General features: G+C 53.0%; 3 protein-coding genes across 3 annotated transcripts; 2 read left to right on the forward strand and 1 right to left on the reverse strand.

The window, feature by feature from the left end:
• The first annotated feature begins 597 nt into the window (after window positions 1–597).
• CAP1 (cyclase associated actin cytoskeleton regulatory protein 1) lies at window positions 598–8,796 on the forward strand. The gene is made up of 12 exons (XM_063177222.1): window positions 598–710; window positions 914–1,014; window positions 1,392–1,469; window positions 3,679–3,822; window positions 3,911–3,996; window positions 4,496–4,601; window positions 4,693–4,864; window positions 5,773–5,948; window positions 6,136–6,259; window positions 6,362–6,444; window positions 6,913–7,056; window positions 7,421–8,796. Exons 1-12 carry the CDS (start codon window positions 617–619, stop codon window positions 7,502–7,504), a joined length of 1,392 nt encoding a protein of 463 aa, XP_063033292.1. The 5' UTR covers window positions 598–616; the 3' UTR covers window positions 7,505–8,796.
• Window positions 8,797–8,892: 96 nt separating this feature from the next.
• On the reverse strand, window positions 8,893–14,203 carry PPT1 (palmitoyl-protein thioesterase 1). The gene is made up of 9 exons (XM_063177225.1): window positions 14,104–14,203; window positions 13,770–13,879; window positions 12,918–13,045; window positions 11,392–11,462; window positions 10,606–10,708; window positions 10,214–10,304; window positions 10,023–10,121; window positions 9,792–9,863; window positions 8,893–9,486 (listed from the first exon to the last, which is right to left on the reverse strand). Exons 1-9 carry the CDS (start codon window positions 14,201–14,203, stop codon window positions 9,364–9,366), a joined length of 897 nt encoding a protein of 298 aa, XP_063033295.1. The 3' UTR covers window positions 8,893–9,363.
• Window positions 14,204–17,817: 3,614 nt separating this feature from the next.
• Window positions 17,818–20,699, forward strand: RPL11 (ribosomal protein L11). The gene is made up of 6 exons (XM_063177226.1): window positions 17,818–17,882; window positions 18,247–18,397; window positions 18,722–18,828; window positions 19,178–19,309; window positions 19,653–19,763; window positions 20,624–20,699. The coding sequence occupies exons 1-6, from the start codon at window positions 17,877–17,879 to the stop codon at window positions 20,651–20,653; spliced, it is 537 nt and encodes a 178-aa protein (XP_063033296.1). The 5' UTR covers window positions 17,818–17,876; the 3' UTR covers window positions 20,654–20,699.
• The last annotated feature ends 364 nt before the right edge of the window (window positions 20,700–21,063 follow it).

Raw genomic sequence — 21,063 nt, forward strand, 5'->3', positions numbered from 1 at the left:
AAGGCTTTTTCCAGATGACACGCAGCCAATGGCTGGCGTGCCTGGGCCTCTTTCCTGTGTGCTGGCTGCAGGGGAAGAGCAGGGGCTGTTGTTGCACAGGCAGCTCTGAGCTGCAAGGGCGGCTCAGGCTCTGTGCTGGGGCGGTGCTGAGCTCACAGATGCTCCTGGGAGCAGTCCAGGACTCCAGGAGGTCCTTGCAGATGCATTTGGAGACTTAAATTCACTACTTTTCACCTGGAGAGTGTGAGCTCCCAGCAGAGCAGCGACTGTGTGGGACTTTGGCCAGAAGCTGACTGCACTGAGAGCCTGGGCACACCTTTGTGGTGTCACTACGAGGTTGGAAGGTGGAAGTTTCATGTCCTTACACATGCAAGGAGCCCTTAAAATGGAATAGGAACTATTCAGGAGCGAGTGTGGCAACAGCAAGAGGCTCTTGTGTAACCCAGCTGTCTGTGTAATGGCAGGGTGCACTGCTGGCCATCCTCAGGGTGCACAGCTGGGCTGGAATGGTTCTCCTGGAACTGGTAGAGCTTGTAGCAGCCAGCCATAAACCCTGTGTGGCACCCGGGGATGCAGTAACCGTGTCCTGTTGTGCAGGTTGTGGACAGCAGCAGACATGGAGAGGCTGGTGGAGCGCCTGGAGAAGGCTGTGGAGCGCCTGGAGAACGTGTGCCAAGGCCCTGGCATGTGTGGGGATTCCTCTGCCAAAGGTGAGGCCCAGGGCACCCCCGGGGCACCGCAGAGCTGGCACAGGGCTCGCTCTGGGCTGCCAGGCTGGAGGGGGCTGCCCGTGGATATAAAAACTCTGTGGCTGCAGCACTTCCCCAGCCTGGGCTCAGCCTCCTGCAGGGGGGGGGTGCTGTGGCTGCCTCGGGGTGCTCCTGGTGATCTCTGTGCTCTGCTTTTCCCACAGGAGTGGCTCAGTACGTGCAGGCTTTCGATGCCCTTCTGGCCGGGCCCGTGGCTGAGTACACCAGGATCAGCAGAGAAGTCGGTGGGGATGTGCAGAAGCACGTAAGGACCCTGTTCCCCCTCTGCTCCAGGGGGGCTGCCTCTCTCTCCTCAGGGCTGCAAGGGCCAGATTTGCTCTAGCACTGTGTCCCAGGACCTTTAGAACCCCTGAGGGTTCAAAGCAGATGCCCAGATAACTCCAGGTTGCCACCTACACGCTCAGGGTGAACCAAACCTTCTCCTGGAAATCCTGAAGTGCCTGGCTGTGTCCAGACCTCCTTCAGCAGGCCTGAAAGCTCCCCAGCTCCCTCTGCTGAGGTTCCCCTGGGGATGGGTTCCTCCAGGAATGTGTTTTGGGTTGGTGTGGGTGGTTCCTCACAGCTGGGGTGGTTTGTTGTGTTTCACAAGGGAATCTCCCTCATGTTTGTGTCTGTCCTCAGGCTGAGATGGTCCATGCAGGCCTGATGAGTGAGAGGGCTCTTCTGGTGGTGGCATCCCAGCATCAGCAGCCAGCAGAGGTGAGTGTCCCTGTCCTGCTCCAGTTTCTCTTTTGGCCCAGCTGTGACCATGTTCACAGGGGTCCCAGGATGAGGGAAGAGATGGGGATCTGACTCCATGTCTCCAAGGCTGATTTATTATTTTATCATATATATTATATTAAAACTATACTAAAAGAATAGAAGAAAGGATTTCATCAGAAGGGTGGCTAAGAATAGAAAAAGAATGGAATGATAACAAAGGCTTCTGAGCCAGCTGACTGTGATTGGCCATTAATTAGAAACAACCCCATGAGACCAATCCCAGATGCCCCTGTTGCATTCCACAGCAGCAGATAACCATTGTTTGCATTTTGTTCCTGAGGCCTCTCAGCTTCTCAGGAGGAAAAATCCCAAGGAAAGGATTTTCCATAAAAAATGTCGTGGCTGCAGCCCAGCTGTGACAGCCCAGGATCCCCCAGCACTCACAGGCACCCCTGGCCCGAGGGCAGAGGTTTCTGATCAGGGGTTTCTGATTAGGGAATTTCTGATCAGGGGTTTCTGACCAGGGATTTCCCACACTCTGAGGGCATGAACTGCTCTGGGTGCTCCCCAATACTGGGCAGAACCCTGGATGTTGGTTCTGGGAGCTGCAGAGCTGACATTTCCCAGTTGTTACAGCAGCTGTGGGGCTGTCAGCTCCCAGCCTCTGTCTCCAGTTTCACCTGGCACCAGCTCTGCTCAATCAGTGCTCCCTGAGAAGCTGCAGACAGGAGCTTGTCTGAGCCAGGAGCCACCCTGGGATTTGTGGAGCTCCTGCTTTTCATTATGGGATGCTGCTCAGAGACTTTCAGGCATCAAACTGCTCCAGGAGCAGAGCAGACACTTGTCTCTGCTGAATGGCCTCTGAATAATGGCCGGGCTTTTAGGATTGATTTGTCCTTAGCAGGTAATTTAACACTTTACCCTGGGCTGCTGCTTCTCAGCAGGATGTGTGCCTGAGAATCTGATCCTGAATGCATTGGCTTTTCCCTGCTGAGAACTGTATTTTCCTGAGCAACAGGATCCCACCTTGCTTTTCTTTGCAGTTATTATCTCACTCAGTCGTGCCTTCTACTGTTACATTGTGGGAGCTGGATTGCTGTGCTCCTTTCCTGTTCACTGCAAAATAGATCTGCATTTTTTCCCCCAAAATCAGCGTTGGAGGGTTGTTCTGTTCCACCAGGCTTGCTGGGATGCAGCTCTGTGCAGCCTCTAGCCTGAGAACCTGCTTACAAATCCCACGGCCACGTTATTTAAATAAAGGATTATGAACAAAGAGCAGCCTTAATCTAGGGTAGCTCTTTGTGCAGGTTGTCTGGCAGAAGTCTAATTCTGGAGCAGCCAGTTTAAAATGCAAAATGTGTGAACTCTCAGTGCTTGTGCTGAAGAATTTCCCCATCCTGGGACTGGAATGTGCTGCTGGGCTGGAGCTTCTGAAAGCGTGGCCTGGCCAGCAGTGCTTGGGACCTCTCAGTTTTCATCTAAACAGAGATGGAAAAGCAGCAAAAGCAGAAGCTGAGGTTTTGGAAGGCAAGTTTTGCCCAAATTTGTCCCTCTCTGCTGCCACCAGCAGGAGACTCTCGGATGCTAAAGGAAGGAAAAGTTTCCTCAGAGGCATCTCTGGAAATGTGGAATTGGCTCTTAGCTGTCTCTGACCCCAGAGCACTTCTGGCACTTCCAGTCAGCATTCCAAGGGAACAGCACACAGGAACAAACTTTTACCGTCCAAGTAGTGAAGGATTGACTCGAGAAATAGCTGGAATCCTCAAATGTGGCTTGGTGGGGGTGACCTTAGAACTTGCTGGGACTCTGGTTGTGGATGGGCTGTGGGTGCCAAACCTGCCCAGCACCCCTTTCTCCGAGGGTTCATGGAGGAGAGGAAAAATCCCACAAACTGTGTTGGAACAAAAGAACCCAGGAAAGGCAAATGCTATTTCTGTCCTCGTTACTAACAAGCCCTGTCAGTGTCTCCTGGATTGAACATGAGTCACAGATCTTGGCGTTCTCCCACGGCGCCGATCCGATGGGAGCAATGACTTCAGCTGGAGGAGCTGACTGTGGGACCAGGCCTGGACAGGAGCTGCAGCAGCCACTGCTGCCAGCTGGAGTCTTGTTCTGAGTCCCCACCAGCTCAGCCGTGCAGCCATTGCAGAGCCATTCCAGTGCTAATTAATCTCTTTAATTGCCCTGTCCCCGTGTGTGTTTGCAGAACGCCTTCTCAGAGCTCCTCAAGCCCATCTCGGAGCAGATCCAGGCTGTGCAGAACTTCAGGGAGAAGAACCGTGGCAGCAAACTCTTCAACCACTTGTCAGCAGTCAGCGAGAGCATCCCAGCCCTGGGCTGGGTGGCCATGGTGAGGATTCCATGGGAAGGGAATTTCCTTGGGCGGCTGGGGAGGTTCTGGAGGGCTGCTCAGTGCCAACGTGTTCTCTCTGCCCTAGGCTCCAAAGCCTGGTCCTTACGTGAAGGAGATGACTGATGCTGCCATGTTTTACACCAACAGGATCCTCAAGGAGTACAAGGATGTGTAAGTTCACCTTTTCTCCCAGGGCTGGTGTTGAGCTTGGCCAGCTGGGGCTGTGTGAGTGTTCACAGGGGTCTGAGGATGAGGAAGGGATGAGGATCTGACTCCATGTTTCAGAAGGCTTGATTTATTATTTCATCATATATATTATATTAAAACTATACCGAAAGAATAGAAGAAAGGATTTCATCAGCAGGCTGGCTAAGAATAGAAAAAGGAGTGATAACAAAAGCTTGTGGCTTGGACAGAGAGTCTGAGCCAGCTGAGTGTGATTGGCCATTAATTAGAAACAGCCACATGAGACCAATCACAGATGCACCTGTTGCATTCCACAGCAGCAGATAACCATTGTTTGCATTTTGTTCCTGAGGCCTCTCAGCTTCTCAGGAGGAAAAATCCCAAGGAAAGGATTTTCCATAAAAGATGTCTGTGACAGGGCTGCTCCAGCATCTGCCCACAGCCGCTTCCCTCGGCCTTTAATTCCTCCTCTTTGTGTTCTCAGAGATAAAAAACAAGTGGACTGGGTGAAAGCTTACCTGAGCATCTGGACAGAGCTGCAGGCCTACATCAAGGAGTACCACACCACAGGGCTGACCTGGAGCAAAACAGTGAGTGCTGCTGCAGCAGGGAGCCTGGGGAGGGTCAGCGGGGCAGGAGCGGGGCTGGAGCCAGCTCCTCTCCTCTTCCCTGCTCTTCCAGGGTCCCGTGGCCACAGCAGGGGCTAAAGCAGCCCCTGCCCCCCCGGCTGGGCCTGCACCCCCACCTCCAGGGCCTCCTCCTCCTCCTGCCCCCGTGAGCTCCAGCACGGACGACTCGGCCTCGCGCTCGGCGCTGTTCGCGCAGATCAACCGGGGAGAAGGGATCACCTCGGGTATGTGGGGGCTCAGCGAGGGAGGGACTGCTCTGCTGCTGCTCCTGGTGCTGCTCCTGCTGCTGCTCCTGCTGCTGCTCCTGCTGCTCCTGCTGCTGCTGCTCCTTGTTTTCCTGCTGCCCCTCAATGCACCTGCTTAAAAAACACACAAAAACCCGCCTGGCCCCACTCCGGGGCTGGCGCTTTCCCAGGGACAAATGTGTGGGGTAAATGTGGAGAGCAGCAGCCCTAGAAGGTTGATGAGTAGGAGGAAGATTATGAGGGATGTTAAAATTAGGGCTCATTTGTGTCCTTTCTTGTCTAGGGGTATTATTAGTTGTTTTGTGACTAGGTTGATAAACCATAGCTGGAGGGTTGAGAGTCAGTAATTCATCGATTGTCTAGGGAGGGAAGTGAGAGAGCTGGGAATGTTTTTGAGATGAGGATTGTCACCCTCATCTGGCAGGTGAGGATTGTCACCCTCATCATTGTCACCCTCATCTGGCAGGTGGAGCAACGCATGAACTTGCAGCTGTAAACACCTGAGGCTGAGCCCTTTGATTCCCTGCATCTTTCTGGTGCAAGAAGTGCAATTTGGCAGCTGTTGTTTGCACAGAATTTTCCCTTTTTTGTGTTTCCTGGTGAGCACATCAGTTCAGGAGGTGCTGGGCTCAGGGTTTTTCCCAGCTGCAGAGTGGAAGAGCTGTGCCACACTCTGGTTCTGTGGTTCATGTTGTGTTCTTGTCATTATTGCAGCAGCATTTCCTGCTTCCTCCTTCCCTTCCTGTCACTCACACTTAGCCCCAGCCTCAGGAGTTTATTTGTGTTTTAACAAGTATTATCTTAGCTAGGATAACCTCTGATGCCTGGTGTTTGGGGAGCTGCATGCCTGGAGGAGAGCTGGCTCTCAGCTTTGCCTTCTCTTGCAGGTTTAAGGCACGTGTCAGATGACATGAAAACCCACAAGAATCCAGCCCTGAAGAACCAGGGGGGCCCCGTGAGAAGCGGCCCCAAACCTTTCACTGCTCCCAAACCTGCCTGTAATGCAAACCCCTCCCCAAAGGCACCTCCTTTGCTAGAATTAGAAGGCAAAAAGTGGAGAGTGGTGAGTGCCTGGTGCTGGCAGGAGTGGGTTGGAGGGATGGGAGCTTTGGAGAAGCAAAGGGGGCTCTTCTGGAGAACTTTCTCCTGAGAGGAGCCAGCCTGAAGGCACCTGATTGTTTTTAAAGGGATTTTCATGGATTAATTGCTCTGCATTCAGAAAATGAAGTGTGTTTCCCCTGCCTTTTCAGGAAAACCAGGAGAATGCCACTAACCTGGTGATCAGTGACACAGAACTGAAGCAGGTAGCATATGTTTTCAAGTGCACAAACAGCACACTCCAAATCAAAGGCAAGATCAACTCCATCACCCTGGGTGAGTGGGGAGAGCCCTGGGAGCTGCTCCTGCCTGCTGGTGTGTGTGTGCAGGAGCTGGAGCCTCCAAAACCTCTGTGCCCTGATCTGCTTTTCTTTGCAGACAACTGCAAGAAGCTGGGTCTGGTGTTTGATGACGTGGTGGGCATTGTGGAGATCATCAACAGCAGGGATGTCAAAGTTCAGGTGAGTAAAAGTTCTTGTTCTCTCTCCTGGCCCTGGAGCAGTTGTGTTTCCAGACCAGGAGTGTGCAGCTGTGGAGAATACCCATGAAACACAATCTGTCCTTTGGGAAAGGGCTGACATTTGTGTCTTTGAGCTGTTTCAGGGTTTGGGTAAGAGCTGAGGCTCTGTGAGGTGGAAAGCACATTTGGCTGCCAAAGCAGGAGCACAGCAGCAGGGTTTATTCCAGTTCAGTTTGGGCATCTGATTTGGGATGGTCAGTTTGCCCAAGTTTTGTTCTAAAGAAATCAGAGCAAGAAATTGGGGAAAATCACAAACAAAAACTTTGGATTTCTGCTAAAGATGGGAATATTTGAATCCTGTGGGATCGTCACGGGGAGGGCTTGGAGTCCAACCTCTTGCCTTGAAAGAAAACACCCCAAAAATGCTGTGGCTGTCCAGTTTAGGCTAATTGTGCTCTGGCCCTGCCAGGTCATGGGTAAAGTGCCAACGATTTCCATCAACAAGACAGATGGGTGCCACGTGTACCTGAGCAAGAGCTCCCTCGACTGCGAGATCGTCAGTGCCAAGTCCTCGGAGATGAACGTGCTCATCCCCACCGACGGGGGGGACTTTGTAAGTGCAGTCCTTTGGCAGGTGGAAAACTTTGTAAGTTTGCTTTGGAATCCTCCTGCAGCCTGCTGGGGGATGCAGGAGTTGTGTCTTGATAAAGCTCTGCAGGGAGTCTTGGTTACTTGTGGGGTTTGGAGGTTGTGAATGATGATCTGATTTACAGAAGTAGCAAAAATACCTGTAAATAAGATTATTGCTGGTTTGTGAGAGCTGCTTATTTCTCAGGATCTCTTGGGGGCAGAACAGGCACCAGTGATGGTATAGGACAGCACAAAGCTGAGAAAAGAAATGCCTGAAGCGGTGGGAGTGGTTGCTAACTCAGCCATAAAGTGATTTTTGACAACAATTCTCTGTTTTTACCCTCCAGACTGAATTCCCTGTCCCAGAACAGTTCAAGACAGTGTGGAACGGTCAGAAGTTGGTCACCACTGTGACAGAAATTGCAGGCTAAGCCGAAAAGCTCCAAGGCTCTCACCCTCCCCTGGCCCTGCTGTGGGACAAATCTGCTTTCAGATGATTTCTCTTAGATTTCTTGTACCTTTCTGCTCTCAAACTGCTTCTCTTCTACCCGAGAGACACAGCTGCCTGCCATCACTGAGGTTCCTGTGCCTGGGGCTTGGGGTAGGTGGTGGTTGTCACCTCTCTCAGCAGGAAGGTTCTTTTCTCTCTCCCCTTGTCCCATCTAACTGCACCAATCGATCAGAGTCTCGGTGAACTCCACAGCCAGTCCTGGCAGTTGGCTTTCAGAGTGTTGTTTTTGTATTGCCTTTAAGCAAAACTGGTCCATGTGAGAGGAATGTTGTCCCCTTTTTTACCAAGTGACAGTGTCTGTCAGAGGCCACAGCACCCAGCTGTCCTGGGCAGCTCCTGCAGGCTGCTCCCTCCAGCTCTCTGGAGCAGCTGCTGCCACCACAGGACACGGGAACGGTTTTGTCGGACCAAAGGCTGAGGACCTGGGCCAATTCCACCCTCATTTCTCTTCCATCATTCCCACTAGCTCAGTGCATTCCTGATTGTGCCATGACAGGAGGCTTTCATGCCCCAGTGCCACAGGAAGGCTGCAGTGGTGCCACCAGGGCCACCCAGCAGTCTGGCTGGCAGCTTGGAGCTGAGCACCTCTCATTCCATGAGCCCTCCACCTTCACAAGGCAACCTCTGCCCCAGGGCTTCCTTCCTGGAGCAGCTGAGCTCAGGTTCAGGCTGCCAGGATGGTTTTTCTCAAGCTGTGCCCTTCCCCAGAGGGAGGAGCTGCTCCATTCCAGGTCAGCAGTGCAGAGCTGTAAATACCAGAGTTGGATCAAGTCGGTTCATCACTCTCTTCCTCATCTGCAATCAGCCCCCTCTGAATCCTGTCCTTTTTCCCCTCCTGTTGCTTGGCTCTTTATTTTGGTGGAAGCTTTGTAGCCTCTGTTCCAGGGCCCTGGAGCAGAGTGATGGATCTCACAGTACTGTACTGACCCACAAAGGGAGCTGCACGTGCTTTGACCTTCATTTTTCCAACGCCTCGGGTGGCATAAGCATATCTGAAATGCATTTCTTCTGTAAAGTGTCAATGTTCTTTTTCTCTAGTACAAAACTTGCAAAAAACAAAAAAAAAGGAAAAAATATGCAAATTTTTTTTTTTTATTTTGAAACTGTCCTGTGACTTGTACTTGTCTTCTCCTGAGGCTTGTGAAAAAACCTTTCTTATGTACTTAAGATTATACAGAAGATAGAATAAAGTTAATGCCAACTTGCTCATTACTGTGGCTCTTGTCTCATTTTTGGGGGGGACAAGTTCCTGGGAATACTTTCCCAGAATTTCCTTAGCTCCCCTCCAAACACAGCAGCTGTCCAAGCTTTTATTTAGTTAGATGGCAACTTCTTTATTGATTTGTTGTACAAAAGAGCATAAACCAAGGCATTAGTTGAAAACTGTTCAAGCTGTTAATACTGCTGAATTCTAAACCCTCTTTATTTTCCCAGAAACCCCAAAATTTGGCCTTTTCCCCCCTGCTGAAGCAGGGGCTGTGACATGATTGCCCTGCCTACCATGAGAGTTTTGCTGATCCCTGCATTAGTGAGCTGGGTTAATGCTGCCTGCAGGAACAGGGGGTGGAGAGCAGCTCTGAGAACTGGGGGGGATTCACCAGGGCTGTGTCAGAGTCAGGGCAAGGCTCAGCCCAGCTGGGAGTGCAGTTCCACCCTGGCAAAGCCCCCTTGAACCAAACCCCCTCTTGTTGCCCTCCCCAGTCCCTGCAGGCCTGGATGCCCCAAGGGCTGTGCACAGTGCCTGGTGTGAGTTACAGTGAAAATCCTGCCCAGGGAGCTTCACTGCAGGAAGGGGAGGATGGTGCTGTCAAACCACTCTTCTGAGAAGTGCAGGTGATCCCCCTGCACCCCCAGGAACACCAACTTCCCTGCCTTGTCCATCTGCTGCAGCCCCAGGCGATCCTGTGGGGAGAATGGGGAGATTCCAGCTCTGCTCTGCTCCTCAAGGAGGGGAAAAGGGATTCCAGGAGCAAAGCTTGGAGCTCATGAGGCTCTGAGGGGACCCTGGGCCAGGCAGGAACCTCCAGAGTCACTCCCTGGGTTCCACCAGTGCCAGGAGTGACTGCAGGGAAATGTTCCCTGCAGGGAAATGTGCCCCCAGACCAGCAGCTCCTGGCAGGGGAGGCAATGCCCCAGGAGTGACAGCAGCAGGGCTGTGGGACCCCAGGGACAGGAAAGGGGACACAGCAGAAGCCCCCAGAACTCACCTCTTTGTACAGCGAGGTCTCCTGCAGTGGGATGGTCTCCTTGGCTTGGCCACTTTTGTAAAACCCAAACCACTGCATAGAAATGGATAAAAAATGAAGGAGCAGCTGCTGGAGGAATGCCAGGAGCCAAGGGGGCTTCCAGGGCAGTGTCAGGCTGGGTTTGTGCCCAGGCTGCCACCAAAGGACAAACCAGAGACAAGGAAGCCCCAAGAGCTGCCCTGCCTTCCTCACCTCAGAGATTGGAGGGTCCACCATGGTATCATTGAGGAATTTCACCATCACAAACTTCTTCAGAGCCATCAGGTTCTTCTTGTAGGTCTCATTGATGCCCTGGATGGAAGCAGAACACATCCAAGCCACTGCAGAGCCCAGGGAGAGGGAAAGTGCTCAGCCTGAGCCCTCAGAGGGCAGAGTGTCCTTACCCTCTCCTGGTTGATGTCAGCCAGGAAAATGCTGTTTTTCCTGTACTCCTCCTCCTTCAGTGGGTCATGCCAATACTCTGCCTGCACCAAGCTGCAGAGGGGACAAAGTAATCAACTCTCAACCCTCCAGGTATGATTTATCAACCTAATCACAAAACAATTAATAATACCCCTAGAGAAGAAAGTGTTGTTCTCAGTTTGGAGCCTGGGATCCAGGACTTGGGGAGTTTTTACCACCAAATAAAGTTAAATAAAAAGTTAATTAAAGTTAAATAAAGTTCCCCCCCAGGCCCGTGCTGCTGCCTTTTGTTTCTGTGCTGAACCCCCCCTGGCAGCTGGGAGTCTGTGGAGCCCAGAAGGAGGAAAACTGGCGACACTGGGGGTGTACTCACTGCTCCTGCACTGCCTTGCTGTAGGCCCCCAGGTCCAGGGTTCTGCGGATCCAGTCGCACAGGTGGGAGCTCTCCCCGGGGCAGCGAGGGAATCCATAAACCCCTGGGCAGGACAGAGCCAGAAACAGAGCCCAGTCACCAACCCGGGCCCTCCTGCTGCACAGGAGCCTCCCCTTGCACAGCAGGAGCAGAGTCACCCCGGGCATCAGGCAGATTTTGGCCCTGCAAGCTCTCACACAGCCCCTCCTGCCCTGAGCGGGGGCACAGATAAGGGATGGGGGTGCTGGGGGTTCCCCACAAATCCTCCCTCTCTGCTGCACACAAACAGCTCCAGGAGCTGTGGGAATCTCAGGGCAGAGTATCTGGAATTCACTCTTAAATTCCTTTTTACAAGTCCCTCTCCTTGGGGCTTTGCAGGGAAATGTCCCCCCAAACAAGCAGCTGATTTTACAGTCAGCTTCAGGATGCTGACTGTAAAATACCCTTGTGACCCAGAAGGTTCAGTTTCACAATTTTCACAATTTCTGTAGCAATTTCCCCACAAAATAACTCATCCCAAGAGCTCCCAGGGTGGGTAAGAATCCTACCCAGGCAGAAGACAGAGGTTCCTTTCCACTGCCAATTAAGCAAGATCAAGATAATGAAATCAGCAAACACTAATTGGGCCAAAGACATCACCAGATCCAGCCAGGAACAAAGGGACAATTTAACTGGTGAGAAAGTGATCAGAGTCTAGGAAAGAGCCCCCAAAGGTGCCCAGGAGCTGTGCCAGGGGGCAGACACTACCTTGGTGCTGTCCTCCAACAGAGATGAGGCTGAGCATGGGAGGAGCAGGGCACCTCTGGGCCACAGCCCTCCTGTGGGGAAGAGCAAAGACAACACAAATTCACAGAATTCTCAGAATCACCGGCTTGGAAAAGACCTCAAAGATCATCAAGTCCATGCCCCAACCCCTCAGCTCACCCCTGGCACCCAGTGCCACATCCAGGCTTTGTCAAACACCCCCAGGGATGGAGACTCCAGCACCTCCCTGGGCAGAACATCCCAGAACTTTATCACCCTTTGTGTAAAAATCTTTTTCCTGATATCCAACCTAAATTTCCCCTGGTGCAGCTTCAGGCTGTGTGCTCTCATTCTGACAGTTCTGTGTGGGCTTGCCAAGGGACTGAACCCTGCCTGGAAGAGCAGGAAAACACAACCTGCCCCCTTGGAGCACTCCTGTGTCACTGTGATATTTTATGAAAAATCCCCTCACCAGGATTTCTTCTCCTGGGAGGCTGAAAAACCTCAGCTCCTCCATGTTTTGCTCCTCTGGAATGTGGTCTGGAGATTGTTTATCCAAACATGTGAATTGTTTTTTAATTAATGGCCAATCACAGCCAGCTGTGTCGGACTCTGAGTCTGTCACAGGTTTTCATTATAATTATTTTCTTGCCTTCTGATGTCTCCTTTTTCTTTGTTTAGTATAGTTTTAGAATATAATATAACATTATATAATATAATATAACATAATATAACATAACATAACATAACATAATATAATATAATATAATATAATATAATATAATATAATATAATATAATATAATATAAGATGTAATTTATGTAATTAATGCAATGCAATGCAATGCAATGCAATGCAATGTAATGTAATGTAATGTAATATAATATATATCAGTAATGTAATGTAATGTAATGTAATATAATATATATCAGCCTTCTGAGAACATGGAGTTAATTCTCATCTCTCACTCATCCTGGGGACCTCACAACACCACAATCCTGCTTTCAGAAATTAACATTTTGTGTCTGCTGAGCACTTCTGAAGGGCCATAAATGAGGATCTGACCTCCCCGGAGCCCCTGGGCTGGAGCAGAGTGCAGACTTACAGGAACTGTGAGTCTGTGCAGGTTCTGTGTGGGCTTGGGCACTGCTGCAACACTTGCCAGGGGATTTAACCCTGCCTGGGAGAGCAGGAAAACACAACCTGCCCCCTTGGAGCACTCCTGCCTTTAGGAATTTAACGTTTTGTGTGTGCTGGGCACCTCTGAAGGGTCATAAATGAGGATCTGACCCCCCCCAGAGCCCCTGGGCTGGAGCAGAGTGCAGACTCACAGGAACTGTGAGTCTGTGCAGGTTCTGTGTGGGCTTGGGCACTGCGATTTAACCCAGCCTGTGAGAGCAGGAAAACACAACCTGCCCCCTTGGAGCACTCCTGCCTTTAGGAATTTAACATTTTGTGCCTGCTGAGCACTTCTGAAGGGCCATAACTGAGGATGTGAGCCCCTGGGCTGGAGCAGAGGGCAGACTTACAGGAACTGGCCTCCCTGGGAGAAGCCCATGGCGTTGTAGCCGCGCCGCAGCTGCGGGTCCTGGGCCAGCTGCCGGCACACCTCGCTCACCTGCGCGTTGACGTTCATGAAGAAGCTGTTCTCCATGTCCTGGGGACCAGAGCAGGGTGCAGCATTTGTACCTGTGCTGGGGCTGCTCTGAGCTCTGCAAACGCATCGCTGACATTTGTGGTTTACAAAGAGGACCCGAGCTTTGACGGGACAGAGGTGAAATTCCTGTTCTGAGACTTCTCTTCACCTTCACTTCCCTTTCCCCTCCTGCTCTGGCTGGCAGAGCTGCCTCACGTGGGGCACATTTCCCCAAACTTCTTCTCAACTTGAATCCCTTCAGATTTTGTTCAAAAAATTAAAAATCAGAACCCAGAATCTCCAGAACCCAGAAGACCACCTACATTACACATTATTATTTAAAGAAATTCCACAGCACTACAAAATCCTGTCAAACCCCATGAAGGTGCAGCAGTGTGCGATTGATTACACTGAAATAAATAAATGTTTGCAGATGAAGGAGCACGGCCAGGGATAAATCCCTGCCTCAGCACAGCCTCCCACGCACTACCTGCACTGGTTGAGTGTGCTAATCACTGGATTTGCATATTAATCCAATTTAGGTCAGGGATTTGTTTTCCCCCAGTGCTTTTCTGCAGGCATTAGCTGGACTTTATCGGGTTCTACCTGTCAGAGCTGTTTACCTCAGCGAGAACAAAAATTGGCCGGGAAGCAGGGCAGGAATCCCGCTGGAATCCTGTTAGAAGCACGGGCTGCAGCCCTCAGCCCCGCCCGCCCGCAGCCCCGCGGGTGACACGCGGCTCACCTGGATCAGGCTGCTCCCGATCTTGAGCGACAGGACGTAAATCCCGGGGATTTTCTTCTCCACCAGTTTTTTGATGTAGCCCATGCTCACCGGATTGCAGCAGCTGTCTCCTACAAGAGGGAACACCGGGATGCGCCACCACGCCACGGCCCCGAACCTCCACAGACAACCCCCAGCCCAGCGGCCACGGCACCGGGAGGGGCAGCACCTCCCGGTCCCCGCCGAGACCGGCTGTCCGGAGGAGGGGGACACCGGAACGAGCGCCCCTCGGTGCTGCCCGGTTCTCAGCCCAGCCCCGCCGCCCCCGCGGCCCTGGCGGAGGGTCCCGACTCACCCATGCCGTGCCAGATCACCAGGGGCGCGGCGGCGGCCGCGGGGCCCGGGCACAGCCCGAGCAGCGCCAGCACCGGCACCGCCGCCCTGAGCGCCGCCATCTTGGCCCGTCACATGACCCGCCGGCGGCAATGGAGGGGCGGAGCCTGGGGGCGGGGCCAATCAGGGGCGTGGATCGCGAATGGGGCGTGGTTTGGCGATTGGGGCGTGGCCTCGAGGCTCCTGGGGCTGCGGGTTCGAGTCCCGCCGGTGCCGATCGCGCCCAGAAATCCCAAATTTGCCCAAATTTGCGGCCGCATCCCGCTCCTCCCGGGACACGCGGCCGGGAAAGCCACGAGGCCGCTGCCTGCGTGCTGCCCACGTGGCGCTGCATCCTCTGTGCCCTGCCGTGCGTTGGGAATGGGCTGGGCACACCCTGGCTGTTTCCTGCTCCGGCGGCGGGCGCTTGGCGCTGCAGCCGCCAGGAAGTTTTTCTCAGCACCGAGGGAGGAGAAGCCTTCATCGGCCATTCAGCCCTTCCAGCACCGTGCTGTAAAGCACTTCCCGTTTCCTCCCAGGGGATGCTGCTCCCGGCCCCTCCCCGGTGCCTTGGCTGCAGTGCCGCGGTTGTTTTGGTCCTTCTCAAGTGCCCTTGGCAATAATCAGCGTGCCAGGGGCGGGCATCAGCACCAACACGGGGGTATGGCTCATCTCTGCCCTCCCTGGCACCACATCCTTCCCTTTCCCTGTCCCACGAGCAATTCCTGCAGTTCCTCTGCAATTCCTGCTCTCCCCTTTCTTCTGCTGGAAGTTAAGGGGTGAAATAAAGGCTTAAACCCCCCCCCCCCCATTCTTGCAGGGACATCCTAGGGGGTGAAATAAAGATTTAAAATCCCCCCATATTCTTGTAGGGACAATCCTAAGGGGTGAAATAAAGGTTTAAAATCCCCCCATTGCTGCAGGGACATCCTAGGGGGTGAAATAAAGGTTTAAAATCCCCCCATTGCTGCAGGGACATCCTAGGGGGTGAAATAAAGGTTTAAAATGCCCCCCATTGCTGCAGGGATGTTGCTCAGCCCCCCAGGCAGCGTTCCTGCAGTGAGGGAAGGGACAGAGGCACATCCCTGGATAAAGCCAAACCTGCTCTCAGCAATGAAAGAAGAAAATTCCTTCCCCTGCAGTGAATCAAGACACAGAGCCCACCCCCTCTGGCAGAGAAAATGTGGTGGTGGCACCCGGCCAAGCAGAGCTGGGGACTGTTCTGGGGGCAGGGATGAGTCAGAGCAGGAAGAGCTCCCTGTGGGACCCATCTGGGTGGATCTGGGGATGGGGAGAGGGGAGGGGGAGTGCTGAGTGGGCAGCTCTGAGCCAGGCAGGGAAAGCTTCCTGAACTCAGCAGAGAAATGCCAAGGGAGGAAATGTCTCTGCAACAAGATGGGATGTGGCAATTCTTCCCTGGGAGGGCGCAAAGCCCTGGCAGAGGTGCCCAGAGCAGCCCCTGGATCCTGGCAGTGCCCAAGGCCAGGCTGGGCAGGGCTGGGAGCACCCTGGAACAGTGGAAAGTGTCCCTGCCATGGCAGGGTGGCACTGGAGGGGCTTTGAGATCCCTTCCAACCCAAAGCGCCCCATAATTCTCTGATTCTCCATGTCTGGAGTGGAGCAAAGCTCTCTGGTGCTGGCAGGAGCCAGGAGCAGAGGATGGGATGGGCTCACACCATCAGTGGTCACACAGAGACAAAGGCAAGGGTGACACCCTGAGCTCTGTGCTGTCCCCCAGCACACCCAGAGTGGCTGGGACAATTCCTCCTCCCTCTCTGCAGCCCTCAGCTATCACCCTGATTTTTTAAGACTTTCTAAACCTTCTGATGTTGACATTCTTGTAATGAACTTCCTCATACACTTCCTGTAAATAACTGATTGTTTTGCATTCTTCTTTTTTTATGGAGGAGGAGAAATCTGATGGACTGTTGGTTTGTCCAGTGGAGAGGTGGCACTGTCACCCCGCAATCCACTGCCACTTTTGGGAAATCTATAAACGTTGGAGTCAGAAAAGAAACTTTCTGTTTTTCTTCACCTGGAGAGCAGCAGTGGTGTCCTGCAGTGACACTGAGATTCTCTGATCTGGCAGACCATGCAGGCTGGGCAAAGGAGGGCCCTGCTGTGGAGAGGGGAGGGGGCACAGCACAGCACCCCCAGCCCCCTGTGCCCGTGGGGAGCAGCCCTGCAGCACAGGATTGCTCCTGGATTGCTGGAATCCATTGGATCGTGGGGAGCAGCCCTGCAGCACAGGATTGCTCCTGGACTGCTGGAATCCATTGGATCCATGGAGCAGCCCTGCAGCACAGGATTGCTGGAATCCTTTGGATCGTGGGGAGCAGCCCTGCAGCACAGGATTGCTCCTGGATTGCTGGAATCCTTTGGATCCATGGAGCAGCCCTGCAGCACAGGATTGCTCCTGGATTGCTGGGATCCTTTGGATCCATGGAGCAGCCCTGCAGCACAGGATTGCTCCTGGATTGCTGGAATCCTTTGGATCCATGGAGCAGCCCTGCAGCACAGGATTGCTCCTGGATTGCTGGAATCCTTTGGATCCATGGATTGCTGGCAGCTGGAAGCCAGCCCAGCCTGCAGCTCTTTCCAGCAGAGCTGTTCATGGATGAAGGAAATCCAGAATGAAGCAGGGATGTTGCTTTTGAACCAGAGGCTTTTCACACCCTCTGCACGGAGACTCCTGACAGGTTTTTTTTTCTCTCCTTAATGAGACAAGCTGATTATTCATTTATCCTTCATCCCCGCTTAGAAGCAACTGGGGCAAAAAATAATTGATGGCATTACACGGCCTTGGGGAGGCAGGGAAAGGGGATAAACAGGGAGAGCCTTGAGCTGCTGCCATCCTCACTGAGTGTGAGCCTCATTGAAGGCATTTTCTGCTCAGGATGGGGCCACTGAGGAGAAGCTTGGACTCCAAAGTGGTGTGAGTGGAGCTGAGTGCAGCAGGGAATGGGCTGGCAGCCTCCCAAGTGGTACAAAAAGAGGATCCAGATCCCAGACTGAGCTCTTGAAACACACCAGCACCTTCCTGAAAGAGTGAAGTGAAACTGGACTGCCTTCCCAGGTCTGGTTCAAGGAATTCGGGGCTGTGAGGATGTGAGAGGCTCTGATGACCACACTCGCTGGGAGCTGCTCCGATATCGAGTGCAGCATCTCCCACCAAAGCTGCTGCTGGGGATTTTATTTTGGGTGAGAACAGTCAATGAATTAAATGGTATTAAACTATAACTGCTCTGGGGATCTGAGCCTGCCTTCCCCTGATCCTTGCTCCAGGGAAGAATGAACTTTGGTTTGGATTTTTGCTAAGTTATGTCTATGCTAAGTCAAGAACTTTTATTTCTTCTTTTTCTATTGTTTTGGTTTCATGCTCTGCCAGTGAGGGGGTTCCCAAAAGAAGGTGGAGAGTGTAGCTAGGACAGCTGATCCCAAAGGAATATCCCACAGAGGGAAAGTCATTCCCAGTATAGAACTTGTGGTTCAGGAAGAGTTCTGGCATCAATCACGGCTGGTGAACAACTGCATTGCGCATCACATGTTCGGGTTGTTTTCCCTCTCTCGGTTAATTGTAATTACTGTAAATATTTACCGTAATTACCGCGTTTGGCTTCGTTGTCAATAATGGGCATTAATTAATGGCGGTTGCCATGGCAACCCAGCCCTCCGCCCGCCAGGGGGCGCCGCCTCCCCGCGCGCTCCCACAATTCCCCGCGGCCGCGCGCCGCCCGCCTCTTCCCCGCCTCCATCATGGCGGTGAGTGCCGGGCCCGCGGCCCGGGCCGTCTCCATCCGCCGCCATCCGCGCTCGGCGGGGCTTTCCCGGGCGCGGCCCGTGCGGGCGGGAGCGGGGAGGGCCGGCGGGAACAGCGTGGGGGCGGGATGGGCGCGGAGGGGCCGGGGGAGCGGCTGCAGCCGTGACAGGCCGCGGCCCGCCCGGTGCCGGCGGCGCTCCAGGAGGGGCCGCGGTACCGGAGTTCGGGCTCGGCGGGGAGCGGGGAGCGGTGTCCGCCTGAGGAAACCTCTCTGCGGAGCCCCGGCGGAGCGTCCTGGGGCTGCCGGGGCGGGAAGCGGGAGCGGCCCGGGCAGCCCCGGTTACCCCCGGTGTGGTCTCTCCGCAGCAGGACCAAGGTGAGAAGGAGAACCCGATGCGGGAGCTGCGGATCCGCAAACTCTGCCTCAACATCTGCGTCGGGGAGAGCGGGGATCGGCTCACCCGCGCCGCCAAGGTGCTGGAGCAGCTCACGGGGCAGACCCCCGTGTTCTCCAAAGGTGAGCGGCTGCCCAGGAGCCCTGGATGTTCCCTCGGGTGTTTTCCGTCCTTCTCCCTGGGTGCGGTTCTCAGGAAAGGCTCCGTAAATCGGGAGAGTTGCTGGAGAATTGGGGAGATTCAATATGCAGGGATTCGTGCGCGTTTGTGCGTTTTAGTTCTGTGTCCAAACTCAGGCTGCTGCTTTGCCAGCATCCCTTAAGACAGAATGTGAAACTGCCTCCGTTCTTTGTGATTCCGTGAATTTTCTGGGTGTTGAGAAGCTCCGAATCCCCCGGGTGGGAATTCTCTGGCTGTCCCCTGAGTGTGAGTGTTGCTGCCCACAGCCCGGTACACGGTGAGGTCCTTCGGGATCAGGAGAAACGAGAAAATCGCTGTTCACTGCACGGTTCGTGGGGCCAAAGCAGAGGAGATCCTGGAGAAGGGGTTGAAGGTGAGGATTTTGGGCTGGATCTTTGCTTTGTGACAGAACAGAACTTTTCCTTTCTGCATGAAGGGGTGTGTGCTCTGAAATGCTGAGGTGATCCAGGTCCAGGTCAGACACACGGGGTGAAATGTTCACACTGTTTATCTGGGTGGTGTTTCAGCCTTATTTAAGAACTAATTGGTGCAGCAGCTGATTTTTTGGGGTTTTTTTCTTTGCTGCTAGGATTTGGAAGTAAAATTTTTGGGATAAAGACTCAATAGCTAATGAGTGATTTGGGGGTCTGGTAGCAGTGGGCAGGAGTTTGAATTCTGCTTCCAGTCAGGAACAAAATAACCAGCAAGAACCAACGTTTCAGGTGCGAGAATACGAGCTGAGGAAAAACAACTTCTCAGACACGGGGAACTTTGGCTTTGGGATCCAGGAACACATCGATCTGGGCATTAAATACGATCCCAGTATTGGGATTTATGGCCTGGATTTCTACGTGGTGAGTATTCCCTGCTTGCTGGGCTTGGGGGAACGTTCCAGAAGGAGCCTGGAGCGAGCACTGCCTCCCGTGGACTTGCTGGAAGATAAATTTGGGTTTTGTTGACATTGTTTTGTGAGATTCCCAGAGCTGCAATTCCATAAAATCCCTGATTTATGACAAATCTCACCAAACCTCTTCAGAAGCAAATCCTGTTGCTCTGACAGCAACTCCTGGGATAACACAGAAACGGCAGCAAGGCACCACTGCTGAGGGGACTCCTGGCTTCTGTCCTGGAAAAGTGCTTAGTTTAGGGAAGCAGAAAGCACCAGGATGAAGCAGAGCTGTTGGCTTTGTCCTGCAGGTGCTGGGCAGGCCGGGTTTCAGCATTGCTGACAAGAAACGCAGGACTGGCAACATCGGGGCCAAGCACAGGATTGGCAAGGAGGAGGCCATGCGCTGGTTCCAGCAGAAGGTACAGTCCCATCTCCCTGGAGAATCCCAAGGAGCAGCAGAATGCTCCTGGAAAGGCTGCAGCAATTCACTGAACAGATTTTGAGTGCTGAAATTGTGGATTTTTGCTGTCCCAGAGCAGTGGAAGCTGCTGCTACTGAACAGAAATATTTTGCTTTTTTTGGGTGTGCTGAACTGAAGAGCAGCTCTTGGTAGGAGAGCTGGGAGGAACAACCAGCTCTTGTGTAAGAGCTCCCAGAGTTTTTGGGGTTTGGGGATCGTGAGTGAGGAGGCGGGGTTAGGATTTGTTGGTCTGACACTGCTCCAGGCTCAGCTGCCACACTTGGAGGATGGAGAGATCCACAAATAAAACAAAATTTTGGGCTTATCTGTCCATAAAATGAATGGGAGCTGCTGAAAGCTGGTTTGGAAATCTCAGAGGTGGGGACTGCTGATAGTTTCTTGGGTTTGTTGGTTTTTTTGGATAAAAAGTGTGGAGTCTGCCTGGACCCACACAGGTCACACCCTGTGCAGGGAGGCCTCTGCCCCATCTTGCTGAATTCCTGTTCCCCATCCTGCCTGGCTGTGTTCATGTGGCACAGTTGCCCTCAGGGCCCAGATTTTGGGCTGCTCAGACCAGCCTTGGAGGGTGTGGCTACTTGTTCCAGGGATTTTATCTGAGCACAGCCCCTTGGACATTCCAGCACAGCACAGAGGCTGCAGGAAAACTGCTCTGCCATGTCCATGTTGGCTTGGAATGACTCTGGTGATTCAGGTTTTCTGCACAGCAGCACTGTACTTTTATCTGATGGTGATTTCTCACTGTACTTTTACCTGATGGTGATTTCTCACTTGTTCTTTTTTTTTCTTTTCCCCTCACAGTATGATGGCATCATCCTTCCTGGTAAATGAGCAGTTCCTGTTGCCAGAGAAGTAAACGAATTTTTCTAACCCCTAACTTGTGTTGTGAATTTTGTGGGGAAGCTGATGGGAACGAGGGTCCTTCACTAGTATGATTTGGCTTTTTTTCCCCTTTTTGTATTTTCCAATCCATGCTGCAATCCAGTGCTGCTGGCTGGGGAGCAGAGCTCTTCTGTGTCTGCATTCCCTGCTTAAGCTTTGAGATGGGGGCAGCTCAGGGGACAGTTTCCAAGCTCCCAAAGTTTGCAGTGACCCCAAACATCAGTGTGCCTCCTCACCCCTGAGCTCTGTCCTTCCTGAAGGTGGGTTCAGTCACAGCCAACTCCCAGCCAGCCTGGAAAATATCCTGGGCACTGCTGCTCCAGGCACTCCATTGCTGCTGCTAATTCCTCCAGCCCTGA

The sequence above is a fragment of the Melospiza melodia genome, chromosome 27 (genome assembly GCF_035770615.1).
Source record: "Melospiza melodia melodia isolate bMelMel2 chromosome 27, bMelMel2.pri, whole genome shotgun sequence".
In the NCBI taxonomy this organism is placed as follows: domain Eukaryota; kingdom Metazoa; phylum Chordata; class Aves; order Passeriformes; family Passerellidae; genus Melospiza; species Melospiza melodia.